The sequence below is a fragment of the Maniola hyperantus genome, chromosome 19 (assembly GCF_902806685.2).
Source record: "Maniola hyperantus chromosome 19, iAphHyp1.2, whole genome shotgun sequence".
In the NCBI taxonomy this organism is placed as follows: domain Eukaryota; kingdom Metazoa; phylum Arthropoda; class Insecta; order Lepidoptera; family Nymphalidae; genus Maniola; species Maniola hyperantus.
In genome coordinates this window covers 1,540,986-1,562,406 of record NC_048554.1, presented here as the reverse complement: position 1 = coordinate 1,562,406, position 21,421 = coordinate 1,540,986, and the positions used below count along the sequence as shown (strand labels likewise).

The following is a 21,421-nucleotide window of genomic DNA, read 5'->3' as shown; positions in this document are numbered from 1 at the left end:
CGAAATGACTTCGTTTTGACGTCAGCCGAAACAAAAATATATCATCAGCTCAAAACTTCAGTCTAGTGTTGACGGCATTTAAATGGCGGCAACGCGCATTAGAAATTTGCGGGACTTGTACAGGTCGAATGAGAAGGGTTTAGGGTCAAATCCATACTGGACCAGAGTGGCAGACTATGGCGTAAACTTTAGGCCATAGTCTGCCACTCTGGTCCAGTACGGATTAACAAACTTCACACTCCTTTGAGAACATTGTGGAGAGAACTCTCAGGCCTGAAGCTGTCTTCACAATGTGTTGCATAACTCCAAAAAGTTAGAGGTGCGTGCACAGGATCGAATTCCCGATGAGATGACAATGTTATAAACGTAGGTTATAAAAATGTTTGAATAAATAAGAAACTTTTATTGTACTTTCAATTTTATTTAAAAAAAAACATTTTATAGTACGCGGCAAAAAGTAATATACATCGACCTTTACATGGAGATAGCAGATTTGTTAAGCATTTTCTCTGTCATTGAGACTGACAAAACGTCATATAGGTATGAGTGGCAGAGACAACGCTCTATAAAGCCTAAATGTCATGTAAAGGCATCTAAAGGCCGATGTACATTACTCTCTGCCGCTCTATAATAATTATAATTATTTAGGATGAACTTATGTCGAACAAGATTGAGATTTATAATAATAATAATAATAAAGTTTTTTATTAAAAGCAAAGAACCCAGTATACATAATATTATTCATAAAATAAAATATACCATTATATAAATTAAAATAAAATAAAATGAACTACATGTACATACAAACTTATAAACTAACTGGAGCACATTTCGCGTCGATTATTTTATCAGTGGAAAACGAAACTTCCACAATAAAATTGATAGTCTAGACCAGTGGTCGTCACACTTTTTTGGTCAAGGGCCACATAGGACAATGTGAGATAGTACTGAGGGCCGTACACTTGTGAATTGTACCTATGTGAAAACTAGCAATGCGGGTGCAAGTGAATGTAGGTAAATAAAAACAAAAATGTTTATTTGAGATTTTGGTTAGGTACAAAGAAAAACACATTTTATTTTAAGGTAGTTAGGCACTTAAGTAATAAATAAAAAAAGTTTACAATTCACGAATTATGATAATCCTCATAGTGTCTTATTTATGACTGGAAGGCGATTGCGATATTTTTTTTAAAATGTTGATTGCGATACTTAATCGTAGGTATAATTAAGTAGTATTTTTTGTAAAATTATTTGGTATGCCGCGGGCCGCATGCGGCCCGGGGGCCGCAGTTTGACGACCACGGGTCTAGACTCTAGTTGGTTCCTTTTTTAACTAAATATTAGCCACGTTTAACATGACTACTTGTACAGTTGCACAGGAATCATGTTTGGAGAAACATCCGTCATGTTTGAATTCAAATGAATTTGAATAAAATAATACTTCACAGGACTGCAATGTAATATTTACCTAACTAGAAATACGTTCATTCAAATCCGCCAGCCTAGCACCGCTCACTAGATTTTGAATTTCTATTTGTAAAGTCAGGGCGCGTTGTATATCCATGTTCCTCAACTGTGACGCGATATATTTGCCGTAAATGTCAAATTCATCGTCTTTCATTATGTTTCCTGTGTTCAAGTAATCTGTGGTCATATCTGACATTTGCGTACTAGTACTATGTTCTAAATTCCTTCTGATCCTTTGGTATGAGTTTGATTCGTCTTGTTTTGACTTGAGTTCCGGTTTGATGACCATGACAAATTCATTGCTCTGGTTTGACTCGAATGGGTCAACGGAGTTGTCATCTTCCACAGGCAGCCACGTTTTTTGGTTTTCGTCGTCAGTTGTGTTTGATTCCTGCAATCAAATCAGTACCCTTATTATAAATGCAAAAGTGTGTTTGTTTGTCGTAATTTTTTGCATGGGTATAGATAAAGACCTGGAGAGTGACATAAGCTATTTTTTATCCCAGAAAATCAAAGTTTCCACAGGATTTAAAAAAACCGAATTCCACGCGGGCGAAGTCGCGGGCATCAGCTAGTAGTTAGTACAGTATAAACTCTATATAACGACACTGAAGGAACTGGGCATTTTATGACGTTATTGAGTTGTCGTTAAATGGAGAAAAGAAAATTAAATAAGCTGCATTAGCTCTTTATAGCTTGCTAATATACTCTGGAACCCACAGGAAACAATCAAAACAAACCTGATATGATAATATTATGATCATGGGTACAGCTCAGATTTGTCTTTTCTAAAGTGAGCTATTGCATCTGTTGACATGCAGAGATGGAACAGAACAGTGATGTTTGCTCTCTGCCCTTAACTTAGGAATTTAGAAACCAAAGAAGAAATACTTACATCCAAAGAAGCAGCAACTTTTTTAGCCTGAATGTATTTGTGCCAAACTGCGAACCATTTCATTGCAGGCTTGTACGTGTATTCTGCGCTGGACCTTCGCCTTATTTTGTCCAATTCCTGTGCATATGTCGACTTTAGATTCTTTATTTTCGTTCTCAGTTCAGTGAGCGTGAGGTTTATACCAGTGGTCTTCTTAAACTCGTCGATCACACCTTTGTATGCAATCAATCTTCTCTCATTCGATTTGTACGCTAAATGTTTAGTATTCCATAAACTTTCTTGGCTAAAATATGCTTTCACAAATTGATAAGTTTCCCTCTCACTGAACTTCATTTTCAATAGATATCTACTGAATATCCTAGTCTGCTTCGGTTACGGTTTTATGTATAATAAATATTTTATTTATTTATTAATTTTTGTGATTCCAAAATAAACAGAGGCCAAGACACAGAATACCTGAGAATACCAGAATACGGACCAAAGAGTATAATAATATACGGACTGTGACCAGAATACCACAGAATACATTTAGTATTACTATTTGTATGAGTCGTAGATAGAGTAATAAAGGTACAAGAACGTTTGCTTTCTCAATCACACTAAAAAGAGAGAACAGATGAAGTTACTAATGTGATAAACAGAGACGCAGCTAACCTATTTTTTGTCCCTTATCGTGTAACTGGTTTTTTTCAAGAATACATACAACTTTTTTATTATAGCTTTGTCTTATTAAACATAAAGTTTTTTTTTTTTTTTTAATACAATAAAACTTATGTATTTACTATATCTTATCTAATTACTATATAAATCATGACCGCGTGGAATGGTGCCAAGAATACTGGCTGCATTTCCGCGCTGGACAGCCAGGCTGATCCGCTGCGCAAAAAATGAGCCAGCCCTTCTGTCACCAGTTGAGGCTATTAATCGCGGTGAAATGTCTCGTAAAAAATTTTTAGCACTAAGACTCCATGGCCCCAGGGTCTCCACGGCAAACGGCACAAAAATGTAACTCTCTATAAGAGAGGCATACTTGCGCCGCTTGCCGTTTTCAGCTGTTTCTGCTGCGGCTCCCGGTCTTGATGCTGTCTTCCTGATATGACACGGGGCCAATGTGTCAACGCAAGTTGCGTCCCACATTAGCGCCCGTCCCCGTTCCCAGGGAACCAGCGTCAATCCATCAGGTCTCTTGCCATCATCCCGACTAATCCCTGCCGGCTCAATGAGCGCAGGAATATTTATGGTGGCAAGAGCTCTTTTAATTGTATCGTTAAGAGAGCCATGCCTAAACAGCCTACCGGAGCTCCTTTGGCAAGAGAGTCCGTGGATTCCAAATTTATCAACCTCTTTTCCACACGGACATCTGTGCTGATGGCACAGTGGTGTTCCCAATCTGAGACCTAGAGCCACACGAAAACTTTCGTTATCTAAAAGTGTGCCGAGATTTTTTGATGGCAAGGCATGCAGCCAATACCCAGATTCCTTTTCGGATAATGCTAGAAGCCTGGCACGATCTCTGTCACTTGTAAGATTTTGAACCAAATTCGTATGTGTCAGTTGAACCAATGGCAAATCCCAAAGTTTTTGTGTAGTACGTTCCTTCGGGATGTCGACATTGGGACATCTGACCTTCCAACTCTCTAGGGCCTCTGCGGCATAGGTCAATGATGAATTGGATTTGAGAATTTGAGAGCTAAGCTCTTTTATACTATGCACAGAGGACAGAAAAGCCGGAAGAGCTACACACAACTTACATACATACTATTTAGTTGCGAAACAAACTTTGAAAATTTGTGGTGTAATTGTATTTCTCATGAGTTATTTACTTATTTTCATATAAAAAACGTTTAATACAAATATTGTTGATTGGTTAATACAAATATTTGACTACTAAACAATGGTAATAATTGTCGTGTTATTCATTGTTACGTCGTGCTATCGCTATCTCATACGCGGTTACACAGTACTTAAATCTACATATTATTCTATCTACGGTATGAGTCTATATTACTCTTATATTACTTTACTCTATGGCCAAGACTTCTTCTTTTGCTTTATGGCTTTCAGTAGGACTTTCACTCCCTAAAAGACTATTTAGCACATAGAGATAGATTTAGCACGATTTAGGTAGTATAATATAGTGATCTGTGGCCAAGGGCCAAGACAAGACCAAAGATAATACAGTGCGACAAGGCTCGCTTGGGACTTGAATGACATTGACAGAGGGGCGCTGTTGGTGAACAAAGGCTTAGAATATTGGAGTATTCTGGACATAGAGATAGATTCTGGAATATTCAAATAAGAACAAATGGGAACGGGACACTTGACGGCAACGTTAGTTCCGATTTTCACCGCGCGCCAAGATAGCCTTGTCGAACTGTAAGATAAGATAAGCCAAGACAACCATCTCTATGACCACCGAGCTGGAGCACAGACACAGCATAAAAAAAGTAAAACCGAAGAGAATTCAAAGGTAGTGATGCCCATTCACGATTGACGAGGTGTTTAATCGATTGTTCAAATCTCTCAATGGTTTTCGAGAACTATCGAGATCTAAAATGTCGATGCATCAAATATTGATCGACCGTTGCTCGATTACGGTATTAAAATAAAATGACAGCTAAATACGTCACGATCGTAATCACCTCTGATTGGCTGACGTCGTTCAAATTTTATGTTATACTAGCTAATGCCCGCGACTTCGTTCGCGTGGAATCAGGTTTTTTTAAAAATCCCGTGGGAACACTTTAATTTTCCGGGATAAAAAGTAGTCACTCTCCAGGTCTTTATCTATACCCATGCAAAAAATCACGTCAATCCGTTGCGACGTGATTGAAGGACAAACAAACACAATTTCACATTTATTTTATAATAAGGGTACTGATTTTTGAACTTTGTTGAAGTAAATCTTCACCATCCTATCCGCGGAATGAGGTCGAGATGGGGAGTGGGGACGCCTCGCACATGCTCCACGCTAATACGGTGCGGGATCACTCGGATGGCGGCGAGTGCGCGACGTCCCCCTGCCTCATACCCCGATTGCCATCTCAACCTGTCGCGTACTAGTCAGTATAGTGCTCTCTGTTACGTAATCCCATAAAAGATTGATTGATAGGTGAAAAAATGACACTATCCGCATGCTGTTTCTATACTTTCTTTATAACTTTTCAAGATCTTGGGAAAATACAGTTAACTGAGCATTAGAATACGTAAGACGTAATAACTTAGTATCTTAAAATAACAACATAATCTAATCACTACCAATATCTGATATCCTGGCTTCGCTAACTAAACTCTGTATCTCCAACTGAAGCCTCAAAGCTTTCTGTAAATTCATTTTTCTTAATTGTGAAGCGATGTATTTGCCGTAAATATCAAATTCATCCTCTTGCATTCTTTCAAATGGAGAATCTTCTAAATTTTGAATTGAATGATTTCTGTGTTTCAATTTTTTCTTTTTTATTTTCTTGGTAGGAAGTGGGGACGCAGACCTTTCTACTTTAATTATAGGTGATGACTCCGTTTTTAAAGAGTCATACTCATCGTCTGAATTTGGTACAAGGGGGTCAGGGTGGCAGTCTTCCTCTGGATTGTCCTGAGCTTCTTGATTCACCCATATATGACTTGAAGAATCTACCTCTGGTGTTTCTTGACTCTGACAGAAAAGGAAAACCCAATAAATTCTCTTTCATATTTATTTTATTGTTCTCTTTTTTTAATTGGATAACCAATAAAAAAAAGATATCATAAGATTACAACTAATAACTTAGCAAAAATGTCCGAATATATTAGTAATTTTTTTATTCAACTAGAAAGTGCTTTTAAATATTTGAATATTATCTTCCACAGGTTTGGAATGCTTACACTTATACAGTGAATAAACCTTTATTTATTTTTATAAGAACCAGCAAAAAACTTGGTGGTTACTCTTTTCGAAAATTCATTCGGGCATGGGTTTATTAAAGTAAAGACAGAATATCACCAGAGCTTGTTGTTTACAAACTAAAAATAGTACCTAACTATAACTGATTCTAATAAGAATTTCTAAGGTGTTTCACATTAGCTACAAATGGAGCTATATGAACCACCTCATTATAGAAAAGCTTAATAAAAATATTACTTACATTATAAGAAGATAAATGCCGGTTAGTAGGAATATGTTTTAAACATCGATCCATTTCATTGAACCAAACTAAAGACGGCTCGTATATACAGTCGGGACTAGATTTCTGCAGTATTTTGTGCACTTGCTGAATGTACGTTGTCCTTAAATTCTTAATTTTCATTTTCACCTCTGGTATTGTTAGCGTTTTTATAGATTTGAACTCTGAACATATTTCTAAGTACGCTGAATCCCTTCGGTGTTTTAACTTGTAGCCCGGGTTGTTAGGATCCCAGAGGCATTCGTGTTTTAAGTATAATCTCACGAACTCAAGCGTAGCAGATTCGTTCCAACGCATTATTAAAATTTATATTAACTAGCTAAAAATTAAAATAAATTGAATATTTTTTTGAAAACATCGAAACCCTCAAGTAAAAAAAACAATAAACATTGGCTGTTGTCAATCTGACGTTGACTTTTGACATTGATAAAGCCAAAGACAAGATTTTTTTAAATAGAAATCTCTTAAGCTGGTTTTAGACATTAAGCGAGAGTGTAAAATCGAGTAGAAATCGTTTGACTCGAGTCTTTCATCATAATATGAAAAGTTTGCGTATATTTTTTTATAAACTACCCTACCTTCTGGCTTCTACTTTCTAAAAATTTCGACTTTAGAAAAAGTAAAAAGTAGTTAACTACTGAAACACTAAAGTTTGGTACCTACTAACCTGTTGTGAGACTATTGGTTTAGTACCTAGTCATAGAATTATACTGTTGATTTGGTATTATTAAGTAAAAAATCTAATAGGTACTAAATATTAAATTAAAAACGGCCGTCCAGCGCGGAAATGCAGTCAGTATTCTTAGCATTTCTATAGTAATTAGATAAGGCTAGTTTTATTGTAATGTTTTCATTTAAAAAATTAAAAACATTGAATCAAAATTATTTTCAACCTAAGACGTCACAATATGGCGGAAAGTCATTCCCCCTGTATATTATAATACTCTTTGGTCATTCCTATTCTTTGTTTGAATGAATTATAAAGGAAAAGCTGACTGACTGACTGATCAATCAACGCACAGTTCAAACTACTGGACGGATCGGGCTGAAATTTGGCATGCAGATAGCTATTATGACGTAGGCATCAGGCTAAGAAAGGATTTTTGAAAATTCAACACCTTAAGTGGGTGAAATAGGGGGTTGAAATTTGTGTAGTCCACGCGGACGAAGTCGTGGGCATAAGCTAGTTGTTAGATAATACATAAAACCTAAAAAGTCTAGAATCTAGATGCGAGACTATGTCGGGACTCGGGTTAACCATGGCTCGCAAAGTTTTATTTTGTTTGGGAAAACCGCTTACCGCAGAGAGACGGGGGTCGACGATAGGATATGGTGCGGTTTTGGCTATAGGTAGGTATACCTATACGGATTTTGGTTGGAATGGAATTTCAAAGTACCTAACTATATACCTAGGTAGGTATAGTAAGCGACAGGTCGAGATGGCACACACAGACTCGCACAGCACCCGCGCTCGCCCGCACCGGGTTAGCGCGGGTGCTGTGCAGGTGTACAGGTACCCACCACATGTTCCCACCACGATTGCCATCTCGATCTGTCGCGTATATACCTACCCTAAAGTTTGGCAGAGACTGGAAAAGCGCGGCAAATTCTAGGTCAACGGGAAGTACTCTATAGGTTTCTTGACAGACAGACAATTAACAACAAAGTGATCTATAAGGGTTCCGTTTTTCCCTTTGAGGTACGGAACCCTAAAATTAGAATTTTTTTTTATGTTAAAAAACTGAAAAATATTTCTCGTCATTTTATTACTACAGTCCAATACCCTATTAGTAGGTTCCTATAAATATATTACATAATATGTGTATCTATATTCTTATTGGAAATATTCCGGACTTGCAGTAGGTACGATTAGTTTTCTCTGCTCGCTATTTTATCTTCTATTTCATGAATTTTGCAGCAGTTAGTATTGTTTCGATGTTTTTAGTTCGCAGTTTGTTTCAAATTAGTTATCGATTGCGCAGTTTTCGGCTCGCTTGAACATTTTGTAGCTGAAACTGTGTTGAAACTTTGAATAAAATATAGACCGCTTTTGAAAGTTCGCTTTTTGTTTCATTACAAAGTTTATACATTGAAGATTGACTTTGTAAACACATGCAGTTAGTTGTTCCGGCGCAAAGGCCTCAGTGGTTCCACATGGCGTAGGTAAGTATTATTTATAGCAGGCGTTTTCTTGATATGATATTAATATGTACATTTGTATTTGTATATAATTATGGTGAACTCGCCATTCTCACATAAACTTCCACAGTTTCCAGGGGATGGTGGTCTGTGTATTTAAATGTACTTAACTAACTGAATATTCTGTGAACAATTTAATTAAAAAAATATATATAAATAGTCAGTCGGCCATAGTTCACCTAATAGACATGTACAGACCGATTATTAAAATTATTACAGCAATAATAATCACTAAAGCTCTATTTTGCCCCAATATACCTAAATATACAGTGGGCATTATGACGGTAATCGCTCCACACTAAAACCTGTACAACTTCGTCAAATCAACACGCGCAGGCACCACCGCCTTAGACCCTACGCACGGGTCGACTAGTCCTAGTTACAAGGAAGTCGTCATTTGTGTGGAAGCCACGAAGTCGCCGCGGCTGCGATGAAAGTAGGTAGGCTATTTTGAATCCCGGAAAATCAAAGAGTTCCCACATGATTTTTAAAACCCTATAGCCACGCGGACGAAGTCGCATGCATCCTGGCAGAAGATAAAGTAAACTCATTAAAAACCTACGTACCTACCTAAGTATCTACCTATTTCGTAGTAAATACATAGATCAAAAACCTAACCTACTTAATGCCTAGGCAACTTCTGTCATAGTTCTAGTAAGTAGTGTTAAAGTGGAAAACACTTTAGCAGCTGCTAGATAAGTAAACTCGAATAAAACCATTGCAAATAGAACTTCGCACAACCTCCAGTCTACATCAGTGTTTGTCTCACTTTACAGCTATTCACGAAATAGTGTCTCTGAATCGCCCAAAAGTGTTTCTATTTACCGTCGGATGTTTCGTTCTCGGTTCACACAGGGATCCTCACACCTTCACAAGTTCTCGTATCTCAAACATTTCACTACACATCGAATGTTTACAAAGATGAGGCTCTATAAAAATTCACGTCCATTTCGCGATCCTTTGTAAACTTAAAATACTAGTTAAGTACTTATAGTGTGTGGAGCGTGTGTGATGCGTGTGTGAAGGGTGTGTGAAGGGTGAGTGGTGCGTATGGTTCGTGCCTAAGGCACGTGTGGAGCGTGTTTGGTGCATGTGTGGAGCGCGTATGGCGCGTGTGTGAAGTGTGTGGGTGATGTGCGCGAGTGCATGCATTCTGTGTGTGAGACGTGCGTCATGCGCGTGGGAAGCGTGTGTGAAGTATGCGTAGGACATGTGTGGTGCGGGTGTGAGGGGTGTGTGGTGCGTATGGTTCGTGTGTAGCGCACTTGTGGTGCATGTGTGGAGCGCGTATGGCGCGTGTGTGAAGTGTGTGGGTGTGGTCCGTGTGTGACACGCACGCGTGTGATGTGTGCGAGTGCATGCATTTTGTGTGTGAGACGTGTGTTATGCGCGTGTGAAGCGTGTGTGAAGTATGCGTAGGAACGATTGTGTGGAGTGTGTATGGTGCTTGAGTTCGCGTGCGTTGTGCGTGCGTATACATGGGAGTATGGTGTGCGGTGCGTGGCTTAGGGTGTCCAAAATTCAAATCTTACAATACATCCCCGCATGTAGAAAGGTATGCATCTTTTCTCCGTTTTCACTCGAGGCGTGGGTGTAATACATTTACCCGCCACAATGTAGTGTTTATTCAAGCACGTGCTTTATCTCGGAGCTTACAAATAAAATTTGTTTTCATGAATTTGGAATGAGCCGGCGTCAATGGAGCGGGCCCGCTCCTTTGAGAGCGAATGCGGCTTGTATTCAAATTCAGTTTTGTTCATAATAATCTTGTAACTGTAAGTTAGTTTATCTATGACTAATTAACGTGTAGAGCGCTTATTAAGCGCGGATGTAACCACATATTTACGGTTTTTTTTAAATAGATATAGCGAGCAAACGAGCAGGCGGGTCACCTGATGTTAAGTGATTACCGCCGCCCATGAACATTTGCAGCACCAGAGGAACCGCGCCGATGCGTTGCCGGCCTTTTAGGAATTTGTTAGTCCGCCTCTTGAATAACCCCATGTTATAATCTAGGTTTTCCGATAATTATTCCTTTACTTGTGCTATAAAACTTACCTATCTATCAAATTATATGATTCTAGGTCAACGGGAAGTACCCTATAGTTTTATAGTTTTCTAGACATGACGGACACATAGACAGATAGACAGACAGACAATAAAGTGATCCTATAAGGGTTCCATTTTTCCTTTTGAGGTACGGAACCTTAAAAACTATTATCTACTTACTTAAATCCACGTCGTTAAACCGCGGGCATCGTCTAGTTTTACCAAAAAAAATATAAATTAAGATCTTTAAGTTGGTATATTTTACCTACGTATTTCATTTGTATGGTGGGGCTTTTACTTTATGTCTTTTATGGAAATTGTGATATAAACAAAACATGGAGTACCTACTAACTAAAACAAGATTTACGATTCAATTCATCATTTTACCCTAAGATCACGTCGCTGTAAGTTTTTATGCAAACCAGCCGACGATTTATAGATCTGCCTTAGCCCATAAACAAACATTGTGCGACAACCGAAGACCACCGAAGACAGATGGAAAATACCAAATTCTGTGAGAAATGGTAGGTATACCAAAGTAGGGTACAAATGATTCGGTATCAATGGTATGGTCCGTAAAAAATTACTCCTCACGCGCCATTTTTGTGGGCCAACTTTATGGGTCAGTTACTGTCATGTCAAAAGTATGGTTCACCTTTAAAATAAGGACTAAGATCGTACTTTTGACATGGATATAATACATATCTCACACCCGGCTTACTCACGTATTTAGTCGACGTTAGCCCGACTAGTTTCGAACCCATCCGGGGTCCTTTATCAAAGAAGTCAGTTCGCGCATGCGTCGCGGTTGAGTATATGAAATTTGATACAAAAAGTTAAAGTGGCGCGCGAGGATTTAAATTTTACGTGTTATACCTACTTACTTACTTAGATAAAATAAATTACACATTCAACAGACCGATCTTTGATTTTAAAAGAGTTTGAAAAGTCTACTTAAGTATTTGAATGTCTACTTGTGGTGGTATAGATACTACTACTTATCTATATCCGCGAGGCGTAAATAAGCTTGGTTTAAGATGAGACATTTGAGTGCCATTTTTAAAGACATTAAATACGCGCATAACGCAAAAAACGCAACTGCCAAAATTAAAATTAAAATCAAAGAGAATTAGTAAGGACTATGTATTTGCGGCGCTTGCGTTTGAGACTCTGGGCCCATGGTCATCGGACACGAAAGCTTTTATAAAGCTGATCCACGCGTCTGGTGACCCAAGAGCTGGTGCTTATTTCGCTCAACGGTTGAGCCTTGCCGTTCAGCGAGGTAATAGCGCCAGTGTTTTGGGTACAATGCCCATAAATGACCATTTGGACGGCGTATATTTTTTGTAAATATAAATTTTTTTGTGATAAGTTTTTCTGTATGTTTTATAGACTAGAGATAGACTTTTTAACATTACCTTTAAAGAGAATATAATCATTAAAATGTGATGCAATATCGAGGGTGGTTCGACATACGACGTTTTACCTATGAAATTCCTTGATATATTATTATTGTGGGATGCACAGTCACGAAATACATGCGAAGCTCATATTGTGTCCAGCCTTCCAATTAGTGGCGTAAGGTGGGTGTTTGGTTTCCTTATCGTAAGCGGAAAGGGCAACGGTACAATTTCCATAAAAACAAACTGTTAGCGCCTCACCGACAGATGTGCCCGTTTCAATGCTATTAACGGAAATTTTCGCTCCAATCTTTCGGTCAATTTGTCGAAACGACCAACATTTGGAAAGACGACATCTTGGATCTAATGTTTGGACAAAAGATATTTTATTTATTTTTTATTTGTACCAAAAACATTTACAGTAAAGAGAAAAAGAGAGCAAAAGTGGACAGGGAAGCACTTATCTCTATGAGAGATCTCTACCAGTCACCCTTGGCAGTGCGAGAGGTTATAAAGGGAGTAAAATAATAATATTTTTTAATGGTTCAGCAATGGATGCTAAAGTACTGGTACAGTCATCATCATCATCATGATCAACCCATCGCCGGCTCACTACAGAGCACGGGTCTCCTCTCAGAGTGAGAAGGGTTTTGGCCATAGTCTACCACGCTGACCATGTGCTGATTGGTAGACTTCACACACCTTTGAGCACATTATGGAGAACTCTCAGGCATGCAGGTTTTATTTATTTATTAGAAGGCGGACGTCCTAACCACTAGGCTACCACACACACTCGTACAGTACGCGGCGGAAAATAATGTACATCGGCCTTTCGACATTTCGGCTTTGCAGAGCGTTGTCTCTGTCACTCATAACATTCCTCTATGACGTTTTGTCGGTCTCAACCTGTCTTAATGCTGTACCAATTCGCTATCTCCTTCTAAAGATCGATGTACATTATTTTCTGCCGCGTACTGTACGAGTGTGTGTTGTTCTGCATCATCATCATGATCAACCCATCACGGGTGTCCTCTCAGAATCAGAAGGGCATAGTCTGCCATGCTGCAGCAGTGGATTGGCAGACTTGCTTTTAGAACATTATGGAGAACTCTCAGGAAGGTTTCCTCACGAATATTTAATTGCCTAATTAGAGTACTTGTCTAATCGTAAGAGATCTAAGTTAATGTCAGGTTCACGGATTTTTTACTTATTAAAAAGCACATTTTTAATAAATAAAGTTTTTTTAATTATTATTCAAATTCAAGTTAGCCCTTGATTGCAATCTCACCTGGTGGTAAGTAAGCAGACTAAGATGGAAGCGGGCTAACCCGGAAGGTGTATGGCAGCCACACCCCTTTGGTTTCTACACGGCATCGTACCGGAACGCTAAATCGCTTGGCGGTACGGCTTTGCCGGTAGGATGGTAACTATAGCCACGGCTGAAGCCTTCCACTAGGAACCATTCGTGCGCGCCCGACTCGCACTTGACCGGTTTTTTAGCTTGAAAAAAAAACTTCAAAAGACCGATTTTTATCTGACAACAGCCAATATCGGTCTCCTCTAATAGCGATAACCGATATAATATCAATTCAACGGTCCGTCAAAACGGCGCCGTGTCTGTAATGAAAACGTTTTAAAATTAAATGATTTGCACAGAAATTGTTTCAACGCCTTTTCAAGCTTCGCGGAGTCCCTTATCTGCATATAAATTATGGATTTTAAATAATGCTGTTAAGGTAAACTCTAACCATAAATATGTATCTACTTATACTTAGTATAAGTATCGCCTCGAGCATATTTTCGCTATGACTAACTTCAAACAATAAAATTAGTGGATGGAGGTAGGTAAAATAGGTTCTCATGCTGGCTTCTCACGGTGCGTGACATTGCGAATGGACGCGGACCAGCCCTCACCGTCGCAACATGGGAAGAGTATTGCCCGTAGTGCAGACACGTCGTCGTCGTCATCCGAGCTCAGTACCCGTAGTACAAGATTTTACGTCTCACCAAACCAAACCAAATTCGAGAGTCGAAATACTTCCGCGTTACAGTAAACTGGATCTTAAATGCCTTGTTTTAAAGCTCAAGTTTGTCTGCACTTCTACAGCCAGCGCTCCAAGCGGAAACATTGCGAAATTAAAATCAGTGGCATTGAATATTTGACTTCAATTCATGGCTGTTTAGGTCCATTTTACTGTAACGCGGAAGTATTTTGACTCTCGAATTTGGTTTGGTTTGGTGAGACGTAAAATCTTGTACTACGGGTTCAGTGTGTAACGAACATAGCCTACATACAACATAGGGACCTTAAAAAAAAAAAAAAAAAAATTTGAAAAAAAAAAAAAAAAAAAAAAAAAAAAAAAAAAAAAAAAAAAAAAAAAAAAAAAAAAAAAAAAAAAAAATTATGTATATAATTTTTTTTATCAATGTAAGTCAGTCAGTCTAGTCGGTGCATGAGAAATTCGGTTTTTATTTAGGTTTTCATACAGCCGCCAGTCAATGTAGTCTATCGAGGAAAACTGTCTCTAGTCGGTTGGAGCCTGCGGACCAGACGGTCGCGGGAGTTAGAATCAAAATCAAACACTTGACATTAGTTTTCTCTACTGCGTTGGGCCACAGTTCGAACACTTATGTGAAAGAACAAATTCCCTTATCATTGCAAGGGGTGGTCCGCGAGGGCTGAGCAATTAACTGGTGGTCGACCATATGGCTTCTTGTGTGTGAGTGTAATGGAAGTGCGAGCACTTAACGTTCGTAGACTCTAACACGCTGACGAGGACCATAGTGGTAGACACCTATAATGAGTAGAGGCGAGGCGGGACATGCGCGCACTAAGGTGCGTGCAGCCTAGCGCTCGTGTGGTGGAAATATTTGTGGAAATGGGTGCTTGCATTAAGTGCTCTTATGGAGGAAGACATAGTCTTCAATTAAACAGGTCTGTGAAACTATAATGAGTAGAGGCGAGGCGGGACATGCGCGCACTAAGGTGCGTGCAGCCTAGCGCTCGTGTGGTGGAAATATTTGTGGAAATGGGTGCTTGCATTAAGTGCTCTTATGGAGGAAGACATAGTCTTCAATTAAACAGGTCTGTGAAACTATAATGAGTAGAGGCGAGGCGGGACATGCGCGCACTAAGGTGCGTGCAGTCTAGCGCTCGTGTGGTGGAAATATTTGTGGAAATGGGTGCTTGTATTAAGTGTTCTTATAGAGGACATAGTCTTCATTTAAACAGGTCTGTGGAATTATAAAATAGTTGAATGATATGGAGGTGAGGTTGTCTAAGACGGTAGACGTGCTTGTCGGTGGCACTTTGCACTATGTCTATCGCTATTTTTTCCCTAAGGTGCAACTAGTTGAATGATATGGAGGTGAGGTTGTCTAAGACGGTAGACGTGCTTGTCGGTGACACCTTGCACTATGTCTATCGCTGTTTCACTAAAGGAGAATAATTGGAAGAAAGGAACGACCAAGCGGTCAATGTCCTAATGCCGAATCAGTGTTGCGCGTGTTGGGTCCGCTGCGCCATACATTGAATGCTACCACTAAGTGGAAAAAAGGGGTAAAATACAGGGATTTACTGGCATAGCCAGAGGTTATACACTTATGTAAATACAAAGTCTCAAAGCAGGGTGCTATAAAATGAACGCAAGAGCGGGCAGGCATGCACATGATCGTACGTGCTGTCTATTAGAACACCACTATGGTAGGTGGAAACATGGGAGCATGGCTCTATTGTAAACCAAGTTTGGAATATTATAACTTGAGAGCATAGCTCTTATTACTTACAAGCCAGTTTAAATAGATGGTGCAATTATAAATATTATCCAAATATCAATATTTCGTTGGAAAGCGCGTGCGGCATCGCTTCGACCCCATCGGTCGGAACGGTGTGTGTGCTCGCAAATGGTTACGTAATAACGTCCGGATTGTGGATTGAGTAATAACTCAACCGACGTTATAAAAATAGATAATATAATCTATCTAATTAAACTTATGTGCTGGACGACACATAAGATTTATACTCAAGTAAGAAAATTTGAGAATGGGACCACTTTAAGTACAAGGATACTTTTCTTATGTTATAGGGGCGATACTTCTAAAGTCTAAAAGCGATTCATGATTGATCTGGTAATGTGGCTGCTTAGGCGAGGTGAACCGCGCGTCCTTTAGGATACTCGGTAAATCCTTGCTTGAGCTGGCAGACGGAGTTGTACTCTGTGTTTACTTTCGATCTATTTGCTGGTATACGTTGGAGTGCGTTGGAAGATGATTATGCGAAGGAGAACCCTAGTGCCATTAATGGCGCCACTTGGCGCTTTGTGAATCCTTTGCTGAGCTGATTCTAGCATACTTTAATAACTACCGATCACAGAGGGCAGGTAATACTGCTGTTCTGTTTGTACTCTGACATTCGTTGGAATACTTAACCGCCTTATGGTGGTTAGTGAATACACGCATAATACATAAAGCAACTTTAGCGTTCGAGAGCACTTTAGCGAGAGAGGAACATAGCACTCTGGTGTTTGTGCATCCTACCTAAAGGAGAGCCTAGCGCCTAGAGTGCTAAATTACAAGGGTATGTGTGTAAAGGGACACGTTCCTTACCTATTGGGCTACGCATGTGTCTAAACATTGAATTGAATTGACTAGAGACACCAGATAGGTCTGTTGATCTCTATGTTACCCTAATATTGCTTGGAGCGTTGCATTCTTCTGATGGCTATTTATAAATAATACATAAAGCAAATTTAGCGTTCGAGAGCACTTTAGCGAGAGAGGAACATAGCACTCTGGTGTTTGTGCATCCTACCTAAAGGAGAGCCTAGCGCCCAGTGCTTGTGAATCTTTACTATAGTGATTTCTAGCGTACACAAATAAGTGATGACTTATCACTTGAGACCGAGCACTCTGAGTGCTAAATTACAAGGGTATGTGTGTAAAGGGACACGTTCCTTACCTATTGGGCTACGCATGTGTCTGAACATTGAATTGAATTGACTAGAGACACCAGATAGGTCTGTTGATCTCTATGTTACCCTAATATTGCTTGGAGCGTTGCATTCTTCTGATGGCTATTTATAAATAATACATAAAGCAACTTTAGCGTTCGAGAGCACTTTAGCGAGAGAGGAACATAGCACTCTGGTGTTTGTGCATCCTACCTAAAGGAGAGCCTAGCGCCCAGTGCTTGTGAATCTTTACTATAGTGATTTCTAGCGTACACAAATAAGTGATGACTTATCACTTGAGACCGAGCACTCTGAGTGCTAAATTACAAGGGTATGTGTGTAAAGGGACACGTTCCTTACCTATTGGGCTACGCATGTGTCTAAACATTGAATTGAATTGACTAGAGACACCAGATAGGTCTGTTGATCTCTATGTTACCCTAATATTGCTTGGAGCGTTGCATTCTTCTGATGGATATTTATAAATAATACATAAGCAACTTTAGCGTTCGAGAGCACTTAAGCGAAAGAGGACCATAGCACTCTGGTGTTTGTGCATCCTGCCTAAAGGAGAGCCTAGCGCCCCAGTGCTTGTGAATCTTTTGCTAGAGAGTGATTTCTAGCGTGAGTACTTTATCACTTACAAGTAAAATACAAAAACCCAGCATTAGCGTTTGAAGACACCTATGCGAGAGACGACCATAGCGCTCTGGTGTTTGTGCATCCTGCCTAAAGGAGAGCCTAGCGCCCCAGTGCTTGTGAATCTTTTGCTAGAGTGATTTCTAGCATGGGCTACTTTATCACTTACAAGTAAAAATAATAAAATGCAACATACCTTCACACAATGGATTGAGGTCAGGCCTGCGATTATAACTTGCTTCGGCGGTATCGTAGTGCAAGCCGCTCATCCTTGAGATCTCTAAGATCATTACACTCATTCACACACAAAGGATTGAGGTTAGGCCTGCGTTTATAGCTTGCTTCGGCGGTATCGTAGAGTAAGCCACTCATCCTTTAGATCTCTAAGAGATCGATATACCTACACCACACCACACTACACAAACCATTTACAGTGGAACACGCCACTATAAAGTATGCTTGCATGCGCCGTGCTATCTCATGAGAGGAACGCACCTCTCCTAACAGTATGCTTGCATACATTGCGCTATCCCTTGAATGATGACGCGTAGTGGGGGGGGAGCTCGTGTTCGTTGGTATTTTATGTTCTTAATGTGATAGGATACCAAGGGAAGGCAGAAGCTCACCGTTGAAGGCGCGGCGGAGCTTTCAACCATCATTCACTCCTAACCCCTTTTACACGAACTGGAGTGAATGGTGCCATTACACAGGGCTTCTTCTTCCTACAGTAGGAGGAAGAGCTTACATTTAGGTTTACACACGTTGAGTATGGGTACTAATATTATTACACTTCTTTTAATACGTCTCAATTGCTGAACCCACATCTTAAACCCCAATGGTTTAAATTCTATACCCGAACACGGTAGACATTTGGTATTCAATACGCGAACAACTGAATGATCGACCAGACAACTCCTATACACGAACGCACGTTCCAAAATAATGTGTTAGTTTCTATGCGTGAATACATACCTTCAAAGCCCGAACACCTACAGTCATTTGAGCATTCAATACGTGAATGCCCACTTCCTCAGCTCATACCCCGTAAGGTCCGTTAGGTCTGATGAACTCACTATTTCTGATACTCTAAACGTCCTTGGGTTATTGCGTTCACAACATGTTAAAAGGTTTCTACTGTTAGATGATACGCGTGCCACTAAAAGATATGAAATAGGAAGCGTATTCTTTAGGTAGATCAGTATATGAGGTAGGGTAAATTCATTAGGTAGGCCCCGGTAGAGTTACAAGTGGTCGTGCGTGATAATCCGTAGAATCACACACCGTGGGTAGCCAGTATAACCACGATGAATTCGGATGAACGCTATAAGTTTTTTACTGAAATAACCAAAGATTTAGCCTACCGTAACCTATAGTTTGCTAAATAAGCTGTGATAGCCTAGTGGTTAGGACGTCCGCCTCCTAATTGGAAGTCGGAGGTTCGATCTCTAACTTTTCGGAGTTATGTGCGTTTTAAGTAATTAAATAGGTAGATATCACTTGCTTTAATGTTGAAGAAAAACATCGTGAGGAAACCTCCATGCCTGAGAGTTCTCCATAATGTTTTCAAAGGTGTGTGAAGTCTTCCAATCCGCACTTGGCCAGCGTGGCAGACCATGCCCAAAACCCTTCTCACTCTGCTCTACACACCCGTGCTCTGTAGTGAGCCGGTGATGGGTTGATCATGATGATGACGAACCTATAGTTTGGTTCTCATTTAATTATTCAACTAATCTCTTTCTAGAAACTAGGTAATTTCTGTGTGTGTTCTGGTATTTCACGGTTTTTGACAAAGTCACCAAATAGCTTACATTGCGATAGCATCCCAGGGACGGATATGGGCCAAACCAACAAACAAATTTTCCTTAAAATACACATTATATTTAATTATGAACTTTTCCATCTGCTGTGATAAAAAAATTCATCGTCAACTCCACGTAATGTGAAAGAGAAAAGGCAAAGGGAAAGTTTTTACTGGCTAGAGACTTAGAGAGGTTGTGACGTCATTGCACTAAACGAAACGCCTAGAAGCTCTTTTGAGCAAGTTCACAACTAATTTTCCGAGTTAATTTAAGAGATTTTTCTCTTTACATAAATCTTTACTGCAGTTTTTCCTTTGACTTCGTCTTTGAAAAGAAGTGTCGTGTTTATTTATATTTTTTGTTATGTTTTCTCCTACGTTTAATTGACACACACTTTTAGGTAAAAAAAATACCCGGCTGAGTTTGTTGTGGGCTCTTCTCAGACCTGGGCGCGTTTGGAACCGTCGTAGCTTTAGTTTTAAATAAGCGTAAAAATTATCACCACTATATATCATCATACAAATCCAACAATCGACCATCAAAATGTATATTTTATTACCTACCTATTATGAATTAAATATTTGACTTTTGACTTTTGACTTTTAACTTTCGGTCAATCGAAGGGCTTAACACACACAAAAGCAAGCAGAATTAATGAGTTCCTCATTCTAAAAACAATAAAGTGGGCCCCGCGTGTACATGTGAGGTGAATATATTCCCTCGGGGTCAATAAGGCACTATTTCAACATCCTAACAGCCGCGACAGGCGGCCGAGTGGGGGAAATTGGATGTGTCCAAAGCCTTATTTATGGACTCGAAGAGATTGAATAGTTATCCGACTTTAATAAAATGTGATTCTGTGTAGTAATCATTTACAAGTATCGCGTGGTGTAGCTGTGCGTAGAGTAGTGTCACGCTCCGTAGCGTTACGTAGCTTATGTATCGATATAATATGGCGTTACGTAGCATTACGTAGCGTTACGTAGTATTGTTTGATTTAGCCTGGGTGTATTTTAGCACTACTTTGTACGTCACATAAGCGCCCGCGCGCACCCGCATCGTGTTAGTGCGGGAGCTGTGTGGGTGTACGGGGCATCCCGACCCTGATTGCCGTCTCGACCTGTCGCGTACTATAGTTGTATACTTAGCCAGGGGCACTCAAAAGTTTTTAACATAATCTAATTTTTTAATCCCTCGCCAACGACAAATTATATTAAGCAAACATTTCAAAATTAATTAAAAAGTACTGCCCCGACAACGTCTACGCAATTCGTTTAATGCAGGCCGACGTTGAAAGATGCTTTAAACTAAAGATAAACGCGCATTTGTTAGCACCGTAAGCACTGCATGTAATAAATATTTTAATGGTTTAACCTCACATCAGTAAATTCCTGTTCTATCAAACGAAACCCACCGCATTATTAGCCCAAAAATCTTAGGAGTTTTTAGGGTGATAATGGTAGGCCATTAAGTATATGTAACTACCAAAAGAAGCTCTACCCTCTAAAATGAGAAAACAACTCAATGAGAGAGTAGTTACGGAGTATAGTGAAAAATTAAATTAGTCTGTCTGCTAGCCTTTCACGGCCCATCCGTTCAACCGATTTTGACGAAATTTAGAACAGCGATAGCTTGCATCCCGAGGAAGGACATAGGCTACTTTTTATCCCGGAAAATCATAGAGTTCCCACGGGATTTTTAAAAACCTAAATCCACGCGGACGAAGTCACGAGCTTCATTAAGTTCTTAATATTTAGCATAAAACTCTTTGCGTGCACTTTAATGTGTGATCATGTTAACATAAGTAAAAAAAGATCCTTCAAATTAAGGGGCCGCTAGACGTGCAAGTTTTTCATTCTGTTTA

General features: G+C 39.5%; 2 protein-coding genes across 2 annotated transcripts; both read right to left on the bottom strand.

Annotated features, from left to right (window-relative positions):
* Positions 1-416: 416 nt before the first annotated feature.
* On the bottom strand, positions 417-2,819 carry LOC117991445 (uncharacterized). Its single transcript, XM_034979043.2, has 2 exons — positions 2,363-2,819; positions 417-1,858 (listed from the first exon to the last, which is right to left on the bottom strand). The coding sequence occupies exons 1-2, from the start codon at positions 2,693-2,695 to the stop codon at positions 1,469-1,471; spliced, it is 723 nt and encodes a 240-aa protein (XP_034834934.2). The 5' UTR covers positions 2,696-2,819; the 3' UTR covers positions 417-1,468.
* A 2,678-nt stretch (positions 2,820-5,497) lies between these two features.
* On the bottom strand, positions 5,498-6,920 carry LOC117991011 (uncharacterized). Its single transcript, XM_034978537.2, has 2 exons — positions 6,484-6,920; positions 5,498-6,014 (listed from the first exon to the last, which is right to left on the bottom strand). Exons 1-2 carry the CDS (start codon positions 6,817-6,819, stop codon positions 5,610-5,612), a joined length of 741 nt encoding a protein of 246 aa, XP_034834428.1. The 5' UTR covers positions 6,820-6,920; the 3' UTR covers positions 5,498-5,609.
* Between the last annotated feature and the right edge of the window lie 14,501 nt (positions 6,921-21,421).